General features: G+C 47.5%; 1 protein-coding gene and 2 long non-coding RNA genes across 5 annotated transcripts; 2 read left to right on the forward strand and 1 right to left on the reverse strand.

Annotated features, from left to right (window-relative positions):
• Nucleotides 1-1,139: 1,139 nt before the first annotated feature.
• On the reverse strand, nucleotides 1,140-13,655 carry LOC108528430 (uncharacterized). Of its 2 annotated transcripts, XR_001885147.1 has the most exons (6): nucleotides 13,295-13,655; nucleotides 10,206-10,319; nucleotides 4,555-4,673; nucleotides 2,743-2,896; nucleotides 1,802-1,938; nucleotides 1,140-1,618 (listed from the first exon to the last, which is right to left on the reverse strand). It is a non-coding gene; the product is annotated as an uncharacterized LOC108528430 (long non-coding RNA). The 2 variants fall into 2 exon arrangements; XR_001885146.1 differs by having other exon boundaries at nucleotides 1,140-1,938.
• On the forward strand, nucleotides 3,634-10,349 carry LOC108528431 (uncharacterized). 2 transcript variants are annotated; one of them, XR_001885149.1, is made up of 4 exons: nucleotides 3,634-3,981; nucleotides 4,407-4,556; nucleotides 7,419-7,569; nucleotides 10,260-10,349. It is a non-coding gene; the product is annotated as an uncharacterized LOC108528431 (long non-coding RNA). The 2 variants fall into 2 exon arrangements; XR_001885148.1 differs by lacking the exon at nucleotides 3,634-3,981 and having other exon boundaries at nucleotides 4,178-4,556.
• LOC108528429 (mamu class I histocompatibility antigen, alpha chain F) lies at nucleotides 13,246-17,153 on the forward strand. The gene is made up of 8 exons (XM_017870225.1): nucleotides 13,246-13,340; nucleotides 13,662-13,881; nucleotides 14,012-14,287; nucleotides 14,534-14,809; nucleotides 15,400-15,675; nucleotides 15,805-15,921; nucleotides 16,373-16,405; nucleotides 16,763-17,153. Exons 2-8 carry the CDS (start codon nucleotides 13,770-13,772, stop codon nucleotides 16,765-16,767), a joined length of 1,095 nt encoding a protein of 364 aa, XP_017725714.1. The 5' UTR covers nucleotides 13,246-13,340; nucleotides 13,662-13,769; the 3' UTR covers nucleotides 16,768-17,153.
• Nucleotides 17,154-21,883: the final 4,730 nt, after the last annotated feature.

The following is a 21,883-nucleotide window of genomic DNA, read 5'->3' on the forward strand; positions in this document are numbered from 1 at the left end:
CCCTCAATAATGTAGATGGGCCTCATCCAATCAATAGAAGGCTTTAAGAGCAGAAACTACAGTTTCCCAGAAAAGAAGAAATTCTGCCTTAAGACTACAATATCAACTTCTGTCTGCATTTTCAGCCTGCTGGCTTATCCTACAGATTTCCTACTTGCCACCCTAATAATTGCATGAGTCAGTTTCATAACACGAATAAACACACACACCCTATTGGTTCTGTTTCTCTGATGAATCCAGAATAATACAGAATTTGGTACCTAGAGTGATTCTAGAGGAAGATAATCCTTTTAAAACGTTTATAGCCAACAATAAAAAATCTTTATTAAAAATGTTGAAAAGCGTAAAACAGTAATTATAAATTAGCAAACACCCAACAAGAAGAGCAGTTATTTTCTTTTCCTTAGACAGTACAAGCAAGAGTAATTGGGATCTTACTTTCAGCCACCATTTGCCCTAGATGTCCTTCACTTAAAACAAGTTGTTAGCTTGTGTTTTTGGAGTGGAAACTCACATGGCTACTAAGAAACAACTCTAAAAATGTAACTTAGGCACTCAAAATTCCATGTGCCATGTTAACATGTAATGATGGTTCATATTACAGCCTCTCACAATAGGTAAGCATTATTTCCAAAGTAAAATTAAGTCACGTTTGTGGCTGCTAGTGAATGCGGCACAAATGGACCCTGAAGATTCAGGCATCGTTCTGCTCTGGAGTAGGGCTTCTGTGGCTCCAGCAAACTATACAAAGGCTTTTGTTCTTTCTTCTTTTTTTTTTTTTTTTTTTTTTTTTTTTGGTTTTAGGTGTACTATCTTCTGTCCGCCCGTCTGTGGGATACTGCAAGGTTATTTACGCCCATCTATTAATCATTTCCTTTCTTTTTCTTTTCTTTTGCTTTTTTTTTTTTTTTTTGGACGGATGGGAGTTTGCCCTTAGAGTGCAGTGGCACATTCTCTGCTCACTGCAAGCTCTGCCTCCCTGGTTCAAGCGATTCTCTTGCCTCAGCCTCCTGAGTAGCTGGGATTACAGGCACCTACCACCATGCCTGGCTAATTTTTCCATTTTTAGTAGAGATGGGGTTTCACCATCTTGGCCAGGCTGGCCTCGAACTCCTGACCTCGTGATCCATCTGCCTCAGCCTCCCAAAGTGCTGGGATTACAGGTCTGAGCCACCGCACCTGGCCTATTTTCTTGCAAACAAAACTGAAAATATCAGTTCATAATGTGTTTCCATATACCTTGCCCTTATTCAAATGGTTATGAACAAGTGGCCTTCCATTTTCTATTGCCGCTGTAATTATTTGTTCCTGATCTGACAACACCTTCTTCAGCTCCTTTCTCTGGCCTCCGAGATTAACAGTCCAACAAGCAGTCTTTTGATTCACTAAGTGGCTTAATAGGGCAAGGTTGATTTGAGCCAATACTTCTGGAATGTTCATTTCGATTTGTAACATAAGTTTTTTTTTCTGAATTCATCCCCACAAGGTGAGCTGGAAAACTGCAACAATAACCAAAGCTAGAAAATACTGGAAGTAGCCAATATTTCTTTTCATCACCAAAGACTTGTCTCCAATTTTTACTATTGTTCTATTTTTTCCAGCCAGCCAACAGTAGTAGCTGAAAAGCGAGAGGACACTGATGAAGAACTTTGCAGGCCCAAAGAAAAGGAAAAGTATGTGGAACTTTGCTGTGTATCTATCAGTTCATTCTACTCCAGTAGGACATGGCGTTCTCAAGACTTGATGTCCTGCAGGCCGCCAGCTGAGGGCAGCGAGCACCCTGAGAGCCAGCTGGACTTACCTCTTGGTGTGTAACTACACAGCCACCGCATCTGGGTGGGGAGTTGTCCTGCACTTCTGGAATCATCTTTCTTGGTCATGGTGGCTACTGCTGTACTGTCCTTCTGAGGTAGGTGAAATAGGGTGTTCACAGCCTCCCTTGAAAGGAAACAAGAGACTTGTCAGGTTGATGGAGAGAACAAGCTGTTCGACAGTGCACAAACCATATCCTGGGCTTGTGGTTAGAACATCCTGCAGCAAGGAGGTGGAAGAGCCAAGGGGAACATCCCAAAATCTAAACAAGCACAGAAACCCTTGATTAGTGTCCTTGGGCTGACCTATGCTCATTATAATAGTAGAAAACATACCCCTGAGTGGGAAATTAAGCAGCTAATGAGACATGAGATGTATGTGCTCGTATGTGCAACCACAGTGCACGCACGTCCAAGGGACCACAGAACATGCTTAAAACAATACCCCTTCCCACCTATTCATGAATAATCATGTAAGACTCCCATAAGGGGAGGGTACTGTCTCACTTTTGAGCAGCCTGCTCTGATCAGCTGTCAGAGTGTACTTTCACTTTGCAATAAATTATCTTGCTGACTTTTACTTTGGACTCGCTCTCAAATTCTTTTGTGTGGCAAGTCAAGAGCACGAACCGACCCATCGGCTACACATCCTTCCTTTTTTCTTTCTTTCTGTATCTTGTTGCTAGGGATAACTTTGCCCCTGCTGGCAGCATGCCCCTGAGGATGGTGTGCTGTGGCAGGTGTCCTCCTCGGCTTGGCCTTAGGTCACTAAGCATAGCCCATGGCAGGAGGTTCTGAGAATGAGTGGAACTGCCTCATGCAATGGTTCCCATGGGAGTGGCCCACAGGTGCTTGCATCTGTGGCATTTTCACAACTGTTTAAAAAGACTCAGGAATGTACTGTGGGAGGAAAGCAGGTCTGGGGCCTCACCTGTGTCCCCCACCTGCTCATCTGCATGGCCGTGCACCTGATGTGGTCAGAAGTGAGAAATGCTGCTGCCCCTTTGCAAAGCACTACTTAGTTTTTCTCTTCTTAAAGGTGGTGGCACAATGCCCAGGTTGAGATGGACGCAGGAGTCGGTATCCTAAAGTAAAAGGAGAGACTTTAATAGAAATACCTGAGCTTTTCAATGTGCATGAACAGGGCCTTTTACCCTCTGGCAACCATGTGTTTCTCATGGAGATGTTTCTTGTCCTCAGAGTGGTTTTTCCTTCTTGCAGGTGGTTTATCAAAACAGGAAAGGACAAAAAAGAAAAAGCAGGAGAAGGTGTATGGGGAGCTGGAACCCTGGCCCCGTGCAGGTGACATACAAGATGCTTCTGGGGAGGCTGCCGCCATCTGGGGCACTGGCACATGGGGCACGGCAGGGCCTGCCTTCCTGATGATGCCGCCTGTCCCAGTTGCTCACCAGAAGTTGCAGTGCCCAGATTAGTTTTGTATTGATGGGAATTTTAAAAAAATACTGTATTACATAATTTTATGCTTTTTGAAAATAACTAATAAACTTTTCTGGCTAAGTTGTTAGTAATGGTAATCTCTCTAATGTGCTTAAAGACAGGCAAATCTACAGGGTTCCCATCTTCACTGGATGCCTGTGCTTCCTGCTTGGTCTGTTTTCAGGTGTCTTTGCCTGTTTGTTGCCCCCATGACTGCTGACATCCTGCCTTTTGGTGGAAACCACACTCTTCCTTGCCCATTGAGGGTTGGAAAATTGGATGACTAAACTCAATGAAGATAGAAGATAACATTTGTTCTACATGGGTGTCTTCATCACCTGCACTTGAAAGCAAGGCTGAGGTGCAGAAGGCACAAAATGTGGCCACATCCCTTGGCTGGCAAGTGGCCTATGAGCAATGTGAGCCTGAGTGGATGACACTGTGACACAGTTCAGGGTGCATCACAATGTTGCCCATTGTGACTGCAGGGCCAAAAGGAACCAGGGCTGAGAGGAACCTGGAGACATGCTGGGGTGGGGCCAGATGAGGGCCTGGAGAGAGCCTCCACCCACCCTCACAGGGCCTGGGGGAGACAGATTGAGGAGAGGCACCTGCCCCTCTCTCTTTGCAGAGTGGAATGATAGCTGATGACATCATTGTGAAAGTCACAGTACTACAGAGATGTTTGGTCATTCATCAGAGGCAGGCCTGTTGTGGGAAACTCAGGGCTCTGGTGAGGAAACCTGAGACTCTGCAAACTGGAACCGGGTTATCCTATGGGTGCCCTTTAGAACCCTCTGGGCATGCAGAGGAGGCTCTTCTCTGGTAATAGTTCCCACTTCTTACACTGGAATATGCTGCAGAAGCCTTACCCCTATGATGCAATGAGAATCCCACTCAGTAGTTTTGCAGTAACTAGCTGGTAGGTATGTCCCCGTAGGAACCTGAGGAGCAGTTCTGGGATTGGAATTTGAGGGTGTTTGATCAAAGGGCCAGAATCAAGCTGGATAAATAAAAAACACCTTTGGCTTAGGAGCACTTTCTCAGGGTATGGGTTTATCAAGGACCTTAGGGCATGGGGCAGACCCACTGCTGGGGTGGACCCATGTAGACTGGAAAAAATGATGCCCAACTCTCAGTAAGTTAGACATGACTTAGTTGTAGGAACATGTAGAGGATGGATAAAGAGGCCAAGGGAAGTTGTTGTGTGGGATGGAGACATCATGCGAGACCAGAAGGCCCCCTAGGGCCATGATCCACAGAGGACCCAGAGGGTACACCTTCCACCAGAGTCTCAGGAACATACCGGTAAGAGGGACCTGCATTCCTAAGAGGCGTCAGGGTGGTGTCCTCTGCAGGCTGGGTGTGATGGCAGGAAGGAGGTCCTTAGTTGGGCTCATTGATATTCCTGGGGAAAATGTGGCCCTGAAAAGATAGAGAACCAAATGGTGGCAGTGACCTGCAAAAGCCAGAGGGCACGGTTACCATGATAATCTCAGAGGAGCATCTGAGGCAGCTTGATCTGCAGGGAGTTGTGGGGAAGGTTAATAGAGGGTGGTATCAGAATAGACAGGCAGCCAACAAGGGTGCTGCTTGATATCCATGATAAGAAAGCAAGAATTGATGAGCAGGAGGCTGAGGGTGTTTAATTCAATACAAAGTCATGATCCCACTCTCAATTCCTAAACTTCAACCAAGTTTCATATCCCAGTTCTAGAGGAGTCCCTACCCCAGGAGGAAGGACCCTGGAACCTCATGGCAAGTATATGCTGGAACAATTCCTTCTGTCTTTCTGCCAAGGAGTCTACAGCTATTTACTTGGGGGACTGTACACTTGGAAAGGGAAACAGGCAGAATTTGGGGGAGTATTGACACTGGGTCTGAGCTGATATTGATGCCTATAGGCCTACAGAACCATCATGTCCCCATCACAGTGGGACTTACAGAAGCCGGGAATAAACCTGGACACATCACAGTGGAACCACCGGGTCCACAGACCCAGCCCTGTTTATCTCCCCATTCCCCAAGTGTTTAATTGGTATTGATGCACTGGCAGCTGGAGTAACCCCCACAATGGGTTCCAAGTCTCTGAAATAAGGGCTTTCATTGTCTGAAACCTCTGCAACTGACTTCATCCTGGCCAAATAAAAAATGATATTGAGTCCCAGGGTGGGTCTTATGAAAGGTACTGTAGGTATTGTAGGTGTAGCACTGCCATTAGAGAGCTGAAGGATGAGGGGTGGTGTTGGGGTTGCTTATTATCTTCATGTGACCCAGAAATCTGTCCCCAAAGAAGCCTGATGGGGCCTAAAGAATGAATGGGATTACTTCAGACTTGACAGAGTAGGAGTCACAATTGTAGCTGCCATGCTGGCTGGATATCACTGGTAGAGCAGATTGATAAGGCCTCAGGCACACAGTGTGCAGCTGTGGATTTGGTCAGTGCATTCCTTTCCACTCCAATGAGAAAATCTATACATGAATTGATTCATGTGGGATCCACAACATGTTTCTTTATAGTTGACCTCAGGGTTATTGTCACTGACCTGCCCTCTATAGTAGAGTCTTCAGAGATCTGAAGAACCCGGCATCCTATAGAATAGTAAATCAGCTCATTTCATCAACAACATCATGTTGACTAGGATGGATGAGTAGGAGGTGGAAAGTATGCTGAAGGCCTTGGCAAATAACGTGCTCTTCAGAAGATGGAAGATAAACCATACAGAGATTCAGGAGTGGCCCTTGCAGTGAAGTTTTATTCGTCCGGTGGTTGAGGACATCCAGGAGTTTCTCCTCCAGAGTAAAAGACAAACTGTTGCATCTTGCATCCTCACGACAAAGAAGGAAGCACACTGCCTGGTGAAACTCTTTGAGTTCTGACAACACCACATCCCACATCTATTGCTTTGGCCCACACTCTAGGAGAAATAGGAGGGGACTTACTTCAATTGGGCCTACCGAGGAAAAGACACTGTGGCAGATTCAGGCCATGAGGGAGCACCATCCCTCAGACCCACCTGGAGGTGTCAGTCGTGGGGAAAGATGCAGGATGGAGCTGAAACAAGCACCAGTGGGGAAGTCACACAGAGGGCCTGGGATTCGGGAGTAAGGCCGTGCCATCCACAGCAGAGCCATATGCCCCTGTTAGAAGCAACTTTTGGCATGTTACTGGCCCTGATAAGAGAATACTTGCCATGGGACATCAAACAACCGTGTGATTTCAAATGCCCATATGAATTGGCTTCTGTAACTCAGGAAGTCATAGATTGGACAGACCCCAAAGCATTCATCATGAGATGGAAATGGTCCATCTGGGTTGAGCATGAATCCTATGTTGACACCTCCAGAAAACACCCGAACCTGAAGTGGCACTAAACAACCAAGCAGACAAATTGAAGTTAGCCAGCCCTCAGCATGAGTCAGCCCAGGCCTGGCAGAATCAGTGCATCAGTGGAGCAACCACAGTGGCAGGGGTGAGGCTAAATATGGGTCCAGAAGCACTAACTGCCACCTTCCAAGACAGATCCAGCTGCTGCCACCTCTGAATGTCCAACTCATTAGCATTTGAGGCCAATGATGTGCCTCAAATGCTACATTTCTTTAGGTGACTAACTCGCTGATAAGTGATGAGTTGACTACATTGAGCCACTTCCATCCTGGAAGGGCCAGAGGTTCATCTTCACAGGGTTAGGCACCATTCCATGAGTGGGTTTTCCTGTCCTGCTCTCAGACCCTCAGTCAACACCATTCTCTGGGGACTGTTGACGTTCCTGATCCACAGGCTTGACATTGCTCTTAGCACACTGTCTTCCTGGGGGAACCCACTTGACAGGGAAGTAAGTGCAGCATTTTCACGGCCATGGGATCCACTGGTTCTATCACCATCTGCACCACCCAGGGTCTGCCAGCCACAAAGAATGCCGGACAGGTCTTCTACAGGCACAACTCAGTGCCAGTCTGGAGGAAGCACTCTGAGGGCTGGGTGCTGTCTTTCAGGGCATGGTGCATTTATTAAATCAGAGACATGTCTACAGTGCTGTGTTCTCAGTAGGAAGAACATGTGGGTCAAGAAACCAAGGAGTGGAAGTGGGTATGGCTCAATGTCTCATTCTTTGGATTCACCTGCTGTGGGATTTTGCACTTCTCATCTCCCAAACCTGTGCTCTGCAGGGTAGAAGGTCCTGGATTCTAAAGGAGGGTACTCTTCAATCAGGACAAATGAGAGCCCACTGAACAACACATTACTATTGCCCGCAGGGAGATTTGGACAGTATGTGCCCAGAGACTAGCAAGTGAGGAGTCCCCTCCTCTCCAGGCACAGGTAATAGATCCTAATCTCCAGGAGGAGGTTGGGCTGCTGTCACACAATGAGGGCAGGAGGAATGTGTGTGGAATCCAGTGATCCATTTGGGGGGGTCTCCTGGTTCAATTTTAAGTGTTAGTGGAATTGTCCAGCAACCAAGCCTGAGAGAATTTGATTTCCAAGGGCCCAGAAACCTCAGGAAGGATTTGAGACATGCTCCCGGATAATCTCCCAAGGCCCCACTCCTGTGCTCTGACATCCTCAGCAGCATTGGTGCAGATGCCCTGCTTCCCACGGGCTGTTCCCAACCAGTGATGGGTGACAAGAGGGACACTAAGGGAGACCCATTTCTGGAAGACAAGGGCCAACTGTGGCTGGAGGACTCCTCCATGGCCTTGCTCAACTCTTCTTAGATTGCCTGTGATTTAGAATGTGTCCAACAAACACTCTCCTTCTGTCCCTCACTTGGTGGTCACGCTTGCATCTCAGTCTGCTGCCCTTCCCAGGGTTTCCTGGATCTTTTCTCATATTGTCTGGCAGGTGTGTCCTCTAATAAAATACTGCAACTTTAACCTCATGTCATCTGCTTCTTGGAGAATATGGACCAACAAATCATTTCCATTTACACAATGGTGACCTCTTACTTATTCCAGTTTGTAAAATCCTTTTGTTTATCCACCTTCTTCCACCTGCAGTGGCTCCAGTGTTGCTGGTATTTGTATTGTTTTCTTTGAGTCAATTGATGTTCATTGTTTCAAGCCATTAAGTCTTTGGGTAGTTTGTTACACAGCAACAGGTAACTAATAAACCTCTCCTATATTTCCATTATTCCATAGTGGTTATCTACATCTGATTCATTTCCTTCTATTTTTATAATATTATCCATACATGATGTTTCCCCTTTCTCTACACCTATTCTCTTCTTGATTTTTCTCTTCCTTCCCACCACTTTTCCTTTTCTCATGAAATATTCCTAACATATAAAATAACCCTATGTAGTTATGACATATAAAGCATTTTCTGAATCTGTGTGTTAAAAGTTTAATGCCACAGTATATGGGATACAAGTAAAGAACAGGAAGCTATTAACAGAGTCTGAGTAAAAAGTGCCTGTTGTCAAGACAGTGACTTAATAATTGCAGTTTTTGCCATTACAAGAATTCTTAGCAAGAACTAAGCCAATTGTAATTATCCATGTGATGGAGAGGACCAGAATGCTATGAAAGTGGCCTTGACTAGAAATAAGTCATTTGATCCTTGGCTCACTGGCATCTCCATAGATTTTCAGTGTACAATGTTCAGTCTGATGTGCAAGGTAATTCCATCTTGCAAAGGATTTGATGTGTTGCATTTTACCACACATACACCTGAATTAAACTTTTACAGAATTGGAAATGCACGTTACTGATCAAAATAAACGGAAAAGATTATTTATGAATAACCAGTGATAGAATAGCAAATAGGAATGGAAAACACAATGGCATTGCTTAAAAAATACTGTAGAAGCACAGAATAGCAGTTATTTAGAATCATAGTGATGCCCAAATCATGTCTACCACATCTCATTAAAAACCAGAGCAAAAGATATCAAGTTTATTATGGAATTCCCACCCAATAGCCAGTTTTGAAAATCTTATTCCTAGATTGGAGCTAACCATTTTGGGCTACTGTATCCAACCAAAGTTACTGACATCATGCTAAGCCAGATGTGTTGACTGAGGTATGAGATTCATATTTTTTCTATCTTAAAAGCAATCTGATTTGCAAATATTTTTTTTTCTTTTTTCTTTCTTTTTTTTTTTTTGAGACGGAGTCTCGCTCTGTCACCCAGGCTGGAGTGCAGTGGCCGGATCTCAGCTCACTGCAAGCTCCGCCTCCCGGGTTCACGCCATTCTCCTGCCTCAGCCTCCCAAGTAGCTGGGACTACAGGCGCCCGCCAACGCGCCCGGCTAGTTTTTTGTATTTTTTAGTAGAGACGAGGTTTCACCATGTTAGCCAGGATGGTCTCGATCTCCTGACCTCGTGATCCGCCCGCCTCGGCCTCCCAAAGTGCTGGGATTACAGGCTTGAGCCACCGCGCCCGGCCGATTTGCAAATATTTTTAAAGATGATATTTGAATGAGAAAATTGGCATTTGGGGCATTCTTAAACTAAATTTGAGACATCTTAGCAAAACAAATACTTATTTTTAAGGCTCTATTGTTATGGCACTGAAGTCTTGGAACTATTTGATCTAGTTACCATAAGTTCTCAACTGTGTTGCAACTCATTCACGAGAATATTGTTATTAAAGGTATTTGCAAGAAAAACTCAGAGATACTATAGTATCTCCTTTCTGTGTCTCAAACATTTTTCACCTCAATACCCAAGGCTCTGCGATGTCTCAAATTTTAATCATTACTTTAAAAAGAGAAGTTTAAAGCATTAAAGAATTATAATCAGATGAAAGAAGATTTGGATTTATAAAATTCTGAAACTATAATTTTAATTTTGCTTTTAACATATATGCAAATTCTTTGATACTCTCCACTTTCCAGAGGTACAGCTTAATTCCCTCCCTGTGAATGTGGCCTGGACTTAATGATTCACTTCTAACTAATGGAGTAATGTTGACATAACAGTTTGTGACTCTTGGTGTAAAACAAAAAACTTACCATAGCTTCCACCCTTGCTCTCTCTGTCTCTGGGATCATGAACTCTGGGGGAAGCCGGCTGCTGTGTCATAAGCAGACCTGTGGAAAGGTCCATGTGGCTAGGACCGACGCCTCCTAGGACCAGACAACAAGAAACTGAGGCCTTTTCCAACAGCAATGTGAGTGAGCCATTTTTCATGCAAATCTCCAGCCCAGCTGAGCCCTCAGATGATGCAGCCCTAGACTGACAACTGGACTGCAACCTTGTGAGAGGCCCTGAGCCAGAAGCACCGCGGGAAACCTCTCCTGGATTCCTGAGCATTGGAAACTGTGGGAGATGATCAATATTTGTTGCTTTGAGCTGGTAAATTTTCAGTAATTTGTAATGTAACAGTAAAAAAATGAATACAGTTTCACAAGAGAGGATGAATAATTGCACTTTAATTTTCATTTGCTCTAAATTTATTAGTATTATTGTTATCATCATTATTATTGAAACAGGGTCTTGCTCTGTCACTCAGGCTGGAGTGCTGTGGTAGGATAACAGCTCACTGCAGCCTCGACCTCCTGGGCTCAAGTGATCTTCTTACCTCAGCTGTTGGAGTGGCTGGGAGTACAGACATGCACCACCATGCCTGGCTAAAATTTTTATATTATTGGTAGAGACAAGGGTTTTGCCATGCTGCCTAGGCTGATCTTGAACTCGTGAAATCAAGCTCTCTGCCTAACTCTGCCTCCGAAAGTGCTGAGATTACAGGCATGAGCCACCACAACCGACCTAAATTAATTATAAAATATTAAACATGTCATTTGGTTTTAAGAAGTAAGAAGAATTTCCATGGCTAAATAGGATGTATTTTATTATCATTCACAATTATTGCTTTATTTGAACTTCAATTTCCAACGGTGTCCCAATTAAACTCAAAAGAAAGACCCAAGCCATGCTAGGCTGATTCCATCATCGCCCCCCATGATAGGTGTGTGCGCCTGGTCATTCACCTGACCCCAGTTAATCAACCAACAATAATGTAGGTCCTGCCTTGAAGGGATTTTTACATATATAATTAAGGTCCTAAATCAATTGACTTTAAGACAGGGATTATCCTTGGTCGGGTTGTCCTCATTTGGCAAGCCCTTGAAAGGACCGGGTTCTTTCTGATCATAGAGATTGGCAGTGTGAGACGGATTCAGTGTGAGGGAGTTCCTCCACTGTGGGTTTTAAAAATGAAGGGGCTGTGTGGCAAAGAATGCTGGTGGGCGTCAGGAACTGATAGCAGCCTCTCTCTACCTTGACAGCAGGCAAGGAACAGGAACGTTAGTCCTACAACTGGCAGAAACTGAATTCTGTCACCTCTGTATAAGCCTGAAAGAGGTCCTCAAAATGAAAACATAACTTTGGGAAACCCTAAACAGAGAACCCTCCAATCATGTTCGGATTTCTGACTGAGGAACTGTAAACAAATAAACAAGTGTTGTGTGGTTAGGCGTGGTAGCTCATGCCTGTAATCCTAAGGTTTGTGGGAATGACGCAGGAGGATTACTTGCAGCCAGGAGTTAGAGACTAGCCTGGGCAATTTGAGGAGACCTTCCTCTCCACAAAAAAATTTTTCTTTTTTTTAAATTTACCTGAGCATGGTGGTACTTGCCTGCAGTCCTAGCTACTCCGGAGACTGAGGCAAGAGGACCTCTAGAGGCCAGGAGTTTGAGGCTGCGGGGAACCATGATTATGCAACTACACTTTACCCTGGATAACAGGAGGAGGCCATGTCTCTAAAAATAAATAAATAAAATAAATGGGTGCTGTTTAAAGCCAATGTTTGTGGTAATTTGTTATGCAGTCATATAAAATTCATACACAGACTCAACAGACACATAGAATGAATTTATAAATTGATATGCACACTACATGCATAAAATAACATATTTCCTTTTCCAGTATTTTCATTCTATAATTTTCTGTGATGCAATTAAATTTTAGTACAATCATATGTCATTCAACTAGTCAACAAAAATTAATTTAGTGCCTACGCTGAACCAGGTATGCCCTCATATGCTCATATGCCTGACATTCTAGATGCTTCACAAGACCGAGATGGAGCCACTGGAGTGTTTTAGGTGAAGAAATGACACACTGTGACTCGCAGTAGCAGGACCACTCAGGTGGCAGGTCATGGGACAGTGCTAGAGCCACAATTCAGGAGTGACAGGGTGATGGGGACTAAGGGGAGAGGAGGGCCTGAGGGATGAGAGGGATGGAGGGAAGGGCTGGAGAAGCAGGAGGTGAGGAAAAGGAGCAGAGGGACAGAATTTGAAAGCGGCAGAATTCTTAGGTTTAAACACATTGTTTTATAAATTTTTAATACATCCATCTACAGAGCCTAGCAGGGTGTTCCTTACATTTGGCCTTTAACACCACATGCAGGACTGCCAAAAAATTAATTGCTTTTTCTTCTTTATTTTTCAGGTTTAAAAAAATACTAGGTGTTCCAATAAAATATGCACACTACTTAGATGTAGATACTTCCTAAAACAGGAAGTGCATGAGCACTGGTGAGGGGCATTGTGACTGCATTGAACACTTGCAACTTTGAGGTGAATGAATGCACTGGCTCCTGGTTGCAACATACAATAACACATTGTGCTACTTTGTATTGAGGAGATGTCCTGGACTCACACAGAAACTCAGGGCTATAGAATGAAGGTAATTTTAGAATACAACAAGATACAGATACATAGTCTGGGAAAGCAAAACTTAGGAGCTCTGCGAGTTGTCAGTTGTAATGCATTTAGACACATTTACATATCAAGGGGACAAAGTAACATTTTTTACACATAAGATTCCTGATAATTCAGGGGTTACCAAGATTCTACTACTCACTGCAGCTAATAAAAAGGAAACTGGTCTCCGTTCTATTTCGTATGCTCAGCTACGACTTTTCCAGAGAAGGAAGAGGAGGAGGCGGACGAGGAGGAGGAGGAGGAAGGAGAAAAAAGAGGAAGAGGAGGAGAAGGAGAAGAAGGAGAGGAAGAAGAGGAAGAAGAAGGAGGAGGAGGGGGAGGAGGAGGAGGAGGAAAAGGAGGAGGAGAAGAAGAAGAAACTGTCTCTATACCTTCATTCTCAGGACAAGTTCATTCTCTGGCACCAAGCTCCTTGGGGTGAGTTTTCTTCCAAAAGAGTCCAGGGGAGTCCAGGTATGCAGTGGGAGGCAGAAAGTTCAGTCAAGGGACGGAGATTTCGGAATGAGAACTGAAGGGAGATGGACTCGGTCCCTGCCGACGGTTTCTCACTGGTTTCTCAGTCCCCGGGCGAAGACTCAGGGAGACATTGAGATACACCCTGCACAGTAGGAGGAGGGTGAGGGCAAAGTCCCAGGGCCCCAGGAGTGGCTCTCAAGGGCTCAGGCCCCGAGGCGGCGTCTGGGGTGGGGAGGCTCCCCATCTCCCCAGAGTTTCTCCTTCTCTCCCAACCCATGTCAGGTTCCTCTTCCTGGATACTCATAACGCGGCCCCATTTCTCACTCCCATTGTGTGCGGAGTTTCTAGAGAAGCCAATCAGTGTCGCCGCGTTCCGGTTCTAAAGTCCCCATGCACCCTCCGGGACTCAGATTCTCCCCAGACGCGGAGGTTGGGGTCATGGCGCCCCGAACCTTCCTCCTGGTGCTCTCAGGGGCCCTGGCCCTGACCGAGACCTGGGCGGGTGAGTGCGGGGTCGGGAGGGAAAGGGTCCCTGCGGGGAGCAGCGAGAGGCCGGTACCGCTGGGGCGCAGGACCTGGGGAGTTGTGCCCGGAGGAAGGTCGGGCGGATCTCAGCCCCTCCTCGTCCCCAGGCTCCCACTCCTTGCGGTATTTTAGCACCGCTGTGTCGCGGCCTGGCCGCAGGGAGCCTCGGTACAGGTACATCGCGGTGGAGTACGTGGACGACACGCAGTTCCTGCGGTTCGACAGCGACGCCGCGATTCCGAGGATGGAGCCGCGGGCGCCGTGGGTGGAGCAAGAGGGACCGCAGTATTGGGAGCGGACCACAGGGTACGCCAAGGCCAACGCACAGACTGACCGAGTGGCCCTGAGCAACCTGCTCCTCCGCTACAACCAGAGCGAGGCCGGTGAGTGACCCCGACCGGGGTCGCGGGTCACGACCACTCCCCATCAGCCACGGACCGTCCGGGTCCCTCAGAGTCTCCGGGTCCGAAATTCACTGTGAGGCTGCGGGACCCGCCCAGACCGTCCACCAGGGAGAGTCCCAGGCGCCTTTACCGGGTTTCATTTTCAGTTTAGGCCAAAATCCCAGCGGGTTGGGCGGAGAGAGGGCGCGGCTAGCTGGACGGGGCTGACTGCAGGGATCGGGCCAGGGTCTCACACCCTCCAGGGAATGAATGGCTGCGACATGGGGCCCGACGGACGCCTCCTCCGCGGGTATCACCAGCACGCCTACGACGGCAAGGATTACATCTCCCTGAACGAGGACCTGCGCTCCTGGACCGCCGCGGACACGGTAGCTAGGATCACCCAGCGCTTCTATGAGGCAGAGGAATATGCAGAGGAGTTCAGGACCTACCTGGAGGGCGAGTGCCTGGAGTTGCTCCGCAGATACCTGGAGAACGGGAAGGAGACGCTACAGCGCGCAGGTACCAGGGGCCATGGGCGCCTTCCCCATCTCCTGTAGATCTCTTGGGATGGCCTCGCACAAGGTGGGGAGGAAAGAGGGATTAATGCTAGAATATCGCCCTCTCTCTGGTCCTGAATGGGAAGAATCTTTCTGGCTTTCCAGATCCTGTACCAGAGAGTGACTGTGAGAGTCCACCCTGCTCTCTGGGACAATTAAGGGATAAAGTCTCTGAGGGAATGAAGGGAAGACAGTCCCTGGAATACTGATCCGCGATCCCCTTTGAGCCCTCCAACAGCCTTGGGCCCCGTGACTTTTCCTCTCAAGCTTTGTTCTCTGCACACTGAATGTGTGTGGGGCTCTGATTCCAGCTCTTCTGAGTCCCTTGGCCTCCACTTAGGTCAGGGCCAGAAGTCCCTGCTCCCCCCTCAGAGACTCGAACTTTCCAAGGAATAGGAGATTTTCCCAGATGCCTGTGTCCAGGCTGGTGTCTGGGTTCTGTGCTCCCTTCCTCACCCCAGGTGTCCTGTCCATTCTCAGGACGGTCACATGAGCACTGCTGGGGTTTTTCATGAGGAAGGCAAAGTACTTGAATTTTCTGACTCTGCTCAGATCCTCCAAAGGCACACGTTGCCCACCACCCCATCTCTGACCGTGAGGCCACCCTGAGGTGCTGGGCCCTGGGCTTCTACCCTGCGGAGATCACACTGACCTGGCAGCGGGACGGGGAGGAACAGACCCAGGACACGGAGCTCGTGGAGACCAGGCCTGCAGGGGATGGAACCTTCCAGAAGTGGGCAGCTGTGGTGGTGCCTTCTGGAGAGGAGCAGAGATACACGTGCCATGTGCAACACGAAGGGCTGCCCCAGCCCCTCACCCTGAGATGGGGTAAGGAGTGAGACGGGATAAGGAAGGGGATGAGGGGTCGCGTCTCTTCTCAGGGAAAGCAGGAGCCCTTCTGCAGAGTCAGGGCTGAGGCTTGGGGTCAGGGGCCCTCACCTTCCTCTCCTTTCCCAGAGCCATCTTCCCAGTCCACCATCCCCATTGTGGGCATCATTGTTGGCCTGGCTGTCCTAGCAGTTGTGGTCACTGGAGCTGTGGTTGCTGCTGTAATGTGGAGGAGGAAGAGCTCAGGTAGGGAAGGGGTAAGGAGAGGAGTCTGAATTTTCTTGTCCTACTGGGGGTTGCAAGCCCCAGGTAGAAGGGTGTCCTGCCTCGTTACTGGGAAGCACCATCCACACACACAGGCCTACCCAGCCTGGGCCCTGTGTGCCAGCTCTTACTCATTTGTAAAGCACTTGTGAAAATGAAGGACAGATTCTTCACTTCAATGATTGTGGTGGTGGGGACCTGATTCCCAGCAGTCACAAATCACAGGGGAAGATCTCTGCTGATGACAGACCTCAGGAGGGCAGTTGGTCCAGGACCCACATCTGCTTTCGTCGTATTTCCTGATGAAGTAAATGTGTAATCTGCAGTTACACATTTCTGGAAACTTCTCTGGGATCAACAACTAGGAGGTTGCTCTAGGACCTTATGGCCCTGGCTCCTTTCTGGCCTCTCACAGGACATTTTGTTTCCACAGATAGAAACAGAGGGAGCTACTCTCAGCCTGCAAGTAAGTATGAAGGAGGCTGATCCCTGAGATTGTTGCGGTATTGGTCAGGAGCCCATGAGGGAGCTCACCCACCCCACAGTTCCTCTAGCCACATCTGTGGGCTCTGACCAGGTCCTGTTTTTGCTCTACCCCAATCATTGACAGTGCCCAGGGCTCTGGTGTGTCTCTCACAGCTAATAAAGGTGACACTCCAGGGCAGGGGCCCTGATGTGAGTGGGGTGTCGGGAGGAACAGAGGGGACTCAGCTGTGCTATGGGGTTTCTTTGACTTGGATGTCTTGAGCATGAAATGGGCTGTTTAGAGTGTGACCCATCACTGTGACTGATATGAATTTGTTTATGAATATTTTCTCTATAGTGTGAGACAGCTGCCTTGTGTGGGACTGAGAAGCAAGATTTGTTCATGTCTCCCTTTTGTGACTTCAAGAAGCCTGAATTCTCTTTCTGCAAAGGTGCCCAAATGTGTCTTCACCCCTGTTAGCATAATGTGAGGAGGTGGGGAGACCAGCCTACCCCCACGTCCACCATGACCCCCTTCCCCGCACTACCCTGTGTTTCTACCCAATTACCTTTCCTGTTCCAGAGACATTGGGGCTCGAATGTCTTTATCTCTGTCTCAACTTCATGGTGTACTGAGCTGCAACTTCCTGTTTCCCTATTAAAATTAGAATCAGGCCGGGCGCGGTGGCTCAAGCCTGTAATCCCAGCACTTTGGGAGGCCGAGACGGACGGATCACGAGGTCAGGAGATCGAGACCATCCTGGCTAACACGGTGAAACCCCGTCTCTACTAAACCCCGTCTCTACTAAAAAATACAAAAAACTAGCTGGGCGGGCGCCTGTAGTCCCAGCTACTCGGGAGGCTGAGGCAGGAGAATGGCGTAAACCTGGGAGGCGGAGCTTGCAGTGAGCTGAGATCCGGCCACTGCACTCCAGCCCGGGCGACAGAGCGAGACTCCGTCTCAAAAAAAAAAATAAATAAATAAAATAAAATAAAATAAAATAAAATTAGAATCTGAGTATAAATTTACTTCTTTAAATTCTTGCCATGAGAGGTTGATGAGTTAATTAGAGGAGGAGATTACTAACATTTGAGAGACAAAATAAATGGAAGACCTGAGAACCTTCCAGAGTCTATGTTTCCTGTGCTGATCTGTTGCAGGGCAGGAGAGTAGATGGGGCTGTGCCGGGTGGGTACTCAGGCCACTGTGGGCTTTATCTGGTCACTGTTCAGCCAGGTCATCTTTGCTGCTCTAGTGGCCTTGGTCCTACAGCAGAACCTTTTCCCAGCAGGACCTGTGATCTCAGGGACTCAAATGTTATTTAGGGCAGTCCCTGCACACAGAAGTCCTTGTGGTATCAAGAGACTGATTTTTCAGACCTGTCCAGCACTTGCCCTCCTTCCAGGCTCTTTCCTGGATTGTATTTTCCATCTTTTCACCAGCCTTCTTATAGGAACCAGATTGTGACATTTGCAGAGAGGAGGGGTCCCATAGTTTCTCATCATAGTTAATTTTCTGTTGGAACTCCTCTTCTGCTCTCCTACTCTTCTTCCTGCCCTGAGTTGTAGTAATCCTAGCACTAGCTCCAATCCAACTCATGGATTTGTAAAGCAGAGTCTTAATTTAGATTCATATGTAGTTGGAAAATTGGACTTATAAGCCTAAGATTATCTTTCCTGAAGAGAGAAATATGGTTGTGTGCTGCAGTGTGCAGGAGGGTTGGTGTGGGAGGAGGAATGAGGGGAGGGAGGGCACTGAAGCAGCACTGGTGACAAAAGCACTGGTGGCACTGATGTTAGTGTGAGAGGATGTTGTGCTGTAGCTGCCACAAACAGCTGTAGCAGCCACAAAATAGCATTTGGCTCGAGGCTACATTAATAAAGACATTGCCTTTTGGATAGGGAGGTACTCTACGGTGAGCTTTCATTGAACTGACATTTGTTATCTGCTAGGTATATGACGGTTTTGCATTTGGAAAACATCTTTAAACTAAAAACAGAAAAAATTCTGGCCTTGTGGCATGTATGTTCTAGAGAGAAGAGGCAGACGCAACTATAAGCAGAGTACGGAAGGCAAATTCTTGTGTTAGAAAGTGGCAGGTGCTGTGGAGTGAGTCATCCAGAGTGTGGGCTGTGGGGACAGGGAAGGTGGCTGTTGTGCTATGTAGTCAGCATGGGCCTTGTTGCAAATGTGACCTGCAAGGAAAGACTTTTCTTTTTTTCACAGTTGGCAGAGCTAACTGTGGCTTTAATTTGGGGGAAAAAAAGAAAGAAAGAAAGAGAGAGACAGAGAGAGAGAAAGAAAGAAAGGAAGAAAGAGAGGGAGAGAGGGAGGAAGAGAGAGAGAGAAAGAGAGAGAGAGAGAGAAAGAAAGAAAGAAGAAAAAAAACATTTACTTTGTAGCTGAATGCATATGCAAGTGGGAGTACCCCAGGCAGTAAACTCCTGCCATGGGTGGGCTGAGGGCAAAGACTGAGCCTCAGGTGGGTCTCCTGTTCCCTATGCTCCCCTGCACAGCAGCCTCTCCTACAGGCCCTGGGGCAGTCACAGGAAGGGGCAGGCTGGGAGTGGCTGCTGTGGCCATTCACTTAGGCAGGACATCCAAGGTCTTGGACACCAGCTTTCTGTCCTGGGTCTCAATTTTCCTCATAACCATGACCCTGGAGTAGCTGGTGTGGCTGAAGGAGCTGGAGCCCCTGCCAGAGCCAAATCTGGAGCCCAGGCTGTAGCTGAGGCCAGGGCTTGTGAGGGCCCCATAGGCCAAGCTCAGCCTACCTGAGTAGCCACTGGTGGTCTTCGTGTGGATGCTCATGTTCCAGCCAGCTTTCCCTGCCCTGCAGCAGCTTCCTGTAGGTGACGATCTCGATGTCCAGGTCTGCTTGATGTTCATCAGCTCCTGGTACTCGCACAGCTGCTGCGCCATGTCCTGCTTTGCCCACTGCTGGGTGGCCTCCAGCACAGACAGCTTGGCTTCCTTAATGGCCAGCTCCTGATGCTGCTCTGCATCCGTGATGGCGGCCTGCAGGGAGGCCCACTGGTTTTTGAAGCTGTCAGTCTCAGCCTGGAGCCAGCTGAGGTTCCAGGTCATCTCTGAGATCTCCGTCTTTGTGTGACACAAGTTGTCCAGTGCTTTCCAGCCAGCGCCTGCAGTTCTTCATACTTGACCTGGTGCAGGCTCAGCCCCAGCCCAGCTTTGGTTGGTGGTCTTTTCTTGCTGGGCCTCAACCTCAGCGATGATGCTGTCCATGTCCAGGGAGTGACTATTGTCCATGGACAGCACCACAGATGTGTCCGAGATCTGGGACTGCAGCTCCAGGATCTCCTGTTCATACAGCCGCCTGAGGAAGTTGATCTCGTCATTCAGCCCTTCCAGGCGAGACTCCTGCTGTACCTCATTTATGTTAGCTTCAGCCACATCCTTCTTGATGAGGATAAATTCATTCTCCTTCTCTGTATTAATATTGATCTTATCCTTGTACTAGTTCTTGAAGTCTTCCACCAGTCCCTGTGTGTTGCCAAACTTCGCCTCTGGTTTCAGCTTCTCCTGACCCATGGTGTCCAGCTGCTGCTGAATGTTGATGTAGCTCTCAATCATGCAGTCCATCTTCCTCTGAGCCATCTTTTGCTGCTTCAGGAGGCTCCACTTGGTCTCCGGGATTTTGTTCTATTGCTCCAGGAACTGCAACTTGTTGATGAAGGAGGCAAATTTGTTGTTGAGGGTCTTGATCTGGTCCTTCTCCTGGGTGCACATGGCCTGAATGTTGGGGTCCACCTCCAGCTTAAGGGGCCTCAGTAGGTTCTGGTTGACCATGATGGCTGTGATGCCCCCCATACCACAAGCCCCACCATAGCCTCCACCCAGACCCTTGCCATGCCCAAGCTACCCCAAAAGCTGCTGCCACTGCTGCCCACTTAGAAGAAGCTCAAGGAGCTGATGTGGGTACCAGGCCTACTCGTGTAGGAGCAGCTGCTGAAGGCCTGGGGGCCAGATTGGAATACTTTGTAGGACTTCTGTGTCACCCTAATGGACATGGTGGGGGCAAGTGGGCTGAGCCAGACAGAGATTCAAGGAGGAGCAGAGAAGCTTCTAGGTCTTGAAGGACAATTTGAAGGACATGAGGAGATATCTAAGAGGATGTCTAGAAAAGTTCTTTCCAGGCTGGGGAGCCTCCCGTGAAAATGCACTAGGGCAGGAAGGTATCTGTCTTTTGGGAAGTGAGAAGAGTCCAGAAGGGCTGGACAGAGAGTAACTGAGATGAGGTCAGAGGTGTGGCCAGAGCAGGTAGGCCTGGAGAGTGTGGGCAGGGTTTTCACTTTTGCTCTGAGTGAGATGGTGAGTTACAGTACAGTTTTGAAAAGTGGGACATGGTAGGACTTACTCTTCAAAAGCTTCTCTCTGGCTGCCCTATTGAGAACAGAATTGAGAGGTGGGGGACAAGTGAGGCAGTAGAGAAAACAGTGGGAAAGGCATGTAACATTTCAGGATAGAGACATCGGTTACCTTGACCTGGGTGTGACCAGTGAAAATAATGAGAAGTGATGGGATTCTGGATGCATCATAGCATTTGCTAATGGATTGTATCTGTGTTCTGAGAAAGAAGAATCAAAGACAGCCATGGTTTTAGACTATGAGAGTAGAAGGGTGGAGTTGCTGTCAGTGGAAATGGAGAGACTCTGGCAGGAGTATACAGGGGAGAGGGCATCTCAGGCATTCATTAGAGGAGATGTCTACAAGGAATGCAGTTGAGGAACCCAGATGGCTCTGTAGCTACAGCTTCATCATCAAATTACTCTCCTGCTTCCACACCCCTGATCCCCTGTATCTCAGAGCCAGAGCACCAATTATACACACACACACACACACACACACACACTCTTTAAGTTCTAGGTTACATGTGCACAACGTGCATGTTTGTTACATAGGTATACCTGTGCCATGTTGGTTTGCTGCACCCATCAACTCATCATTACATTAGGTATTTCTCCTAATGCTATCCCTCCCCCAGCCTCCCTCCCCCCGACAGGCCCTGGTGTGTGATGTTCCCCTCCCTGTGTCCATGTGTTCTCATTGTTCAACTGCCACTTATGAATGAGGACATGCAGTGTTTGGTTTTCTGTCCTTGTGATATTTTGCTGAGAATGATGGTTTCCAGCTTCATCTATGTCCCTGCAAAGGACATGAACTCATAGTTTTTCATGGGCTGCATAGTATTCCATGGTGTATACTCAGAGCACCAATCCTTTCCTGAGCTATCTGCACAGGTATGTGAAAGGGAAGTTATGATTTCCAATTTGTTATAATAAATCACAGATTAATATTGTTCTTTCTTGGATAATTAAGGGAATGATAAGATAATGGGTAACTAAAACACTTATTAAGAATACTACAATAATGAAAATATTTTGATTAATCTAAAAAGACAAGAAAAGAAAAACAATGGAACAAATAAAGAGCTAATATTAGAAAACAGCAAATGAC

This window comes from Rhinopithecus bieti, unplaced genomic scaffold (assembly GCF_001698545.2).
Source record: "Rhinopithecus bieti isolate Rb0 unplaced genomic scaffold, ASM169854v2 scaffold_5150, whole genome shotgun sequence".
Classification (NCBI taxonomy): Eukaryota; Metazoa; Chordata; class Mammalia; order Primates; family Cercopithecidae; genus Rhinopithecus; species Rhinopithecus bieti.

What these genes read in the sequence shown, in the direction of transcription:
- LOC108528429 (XM_017870225.1), top strand. Translation starts at nt 13,770, where the DNA reads ATGCACCCTCCGGGACTCAGATTCTCCCCAGACGCGGAGGTTGGGGTC. An exon ending in CCTGACCGAGACCTGGGCGG is followed by an intron (nt 13,882 to 14,011) that starts GTGAGTGCGGGG and finishes CCTCGTCCCCAG; the next exon opens with GCTCCCACTCCTTGCGGTAT. An exon ending in GCCCCTCACCCTGAGATGGG is followed by an intron (nt 15,676 to 15,804) that starts GTAAGGAGTGAG and finishes CTCCTTTCCCAG; the next exon opens with AGCCATCTTCCCAGTCCACC.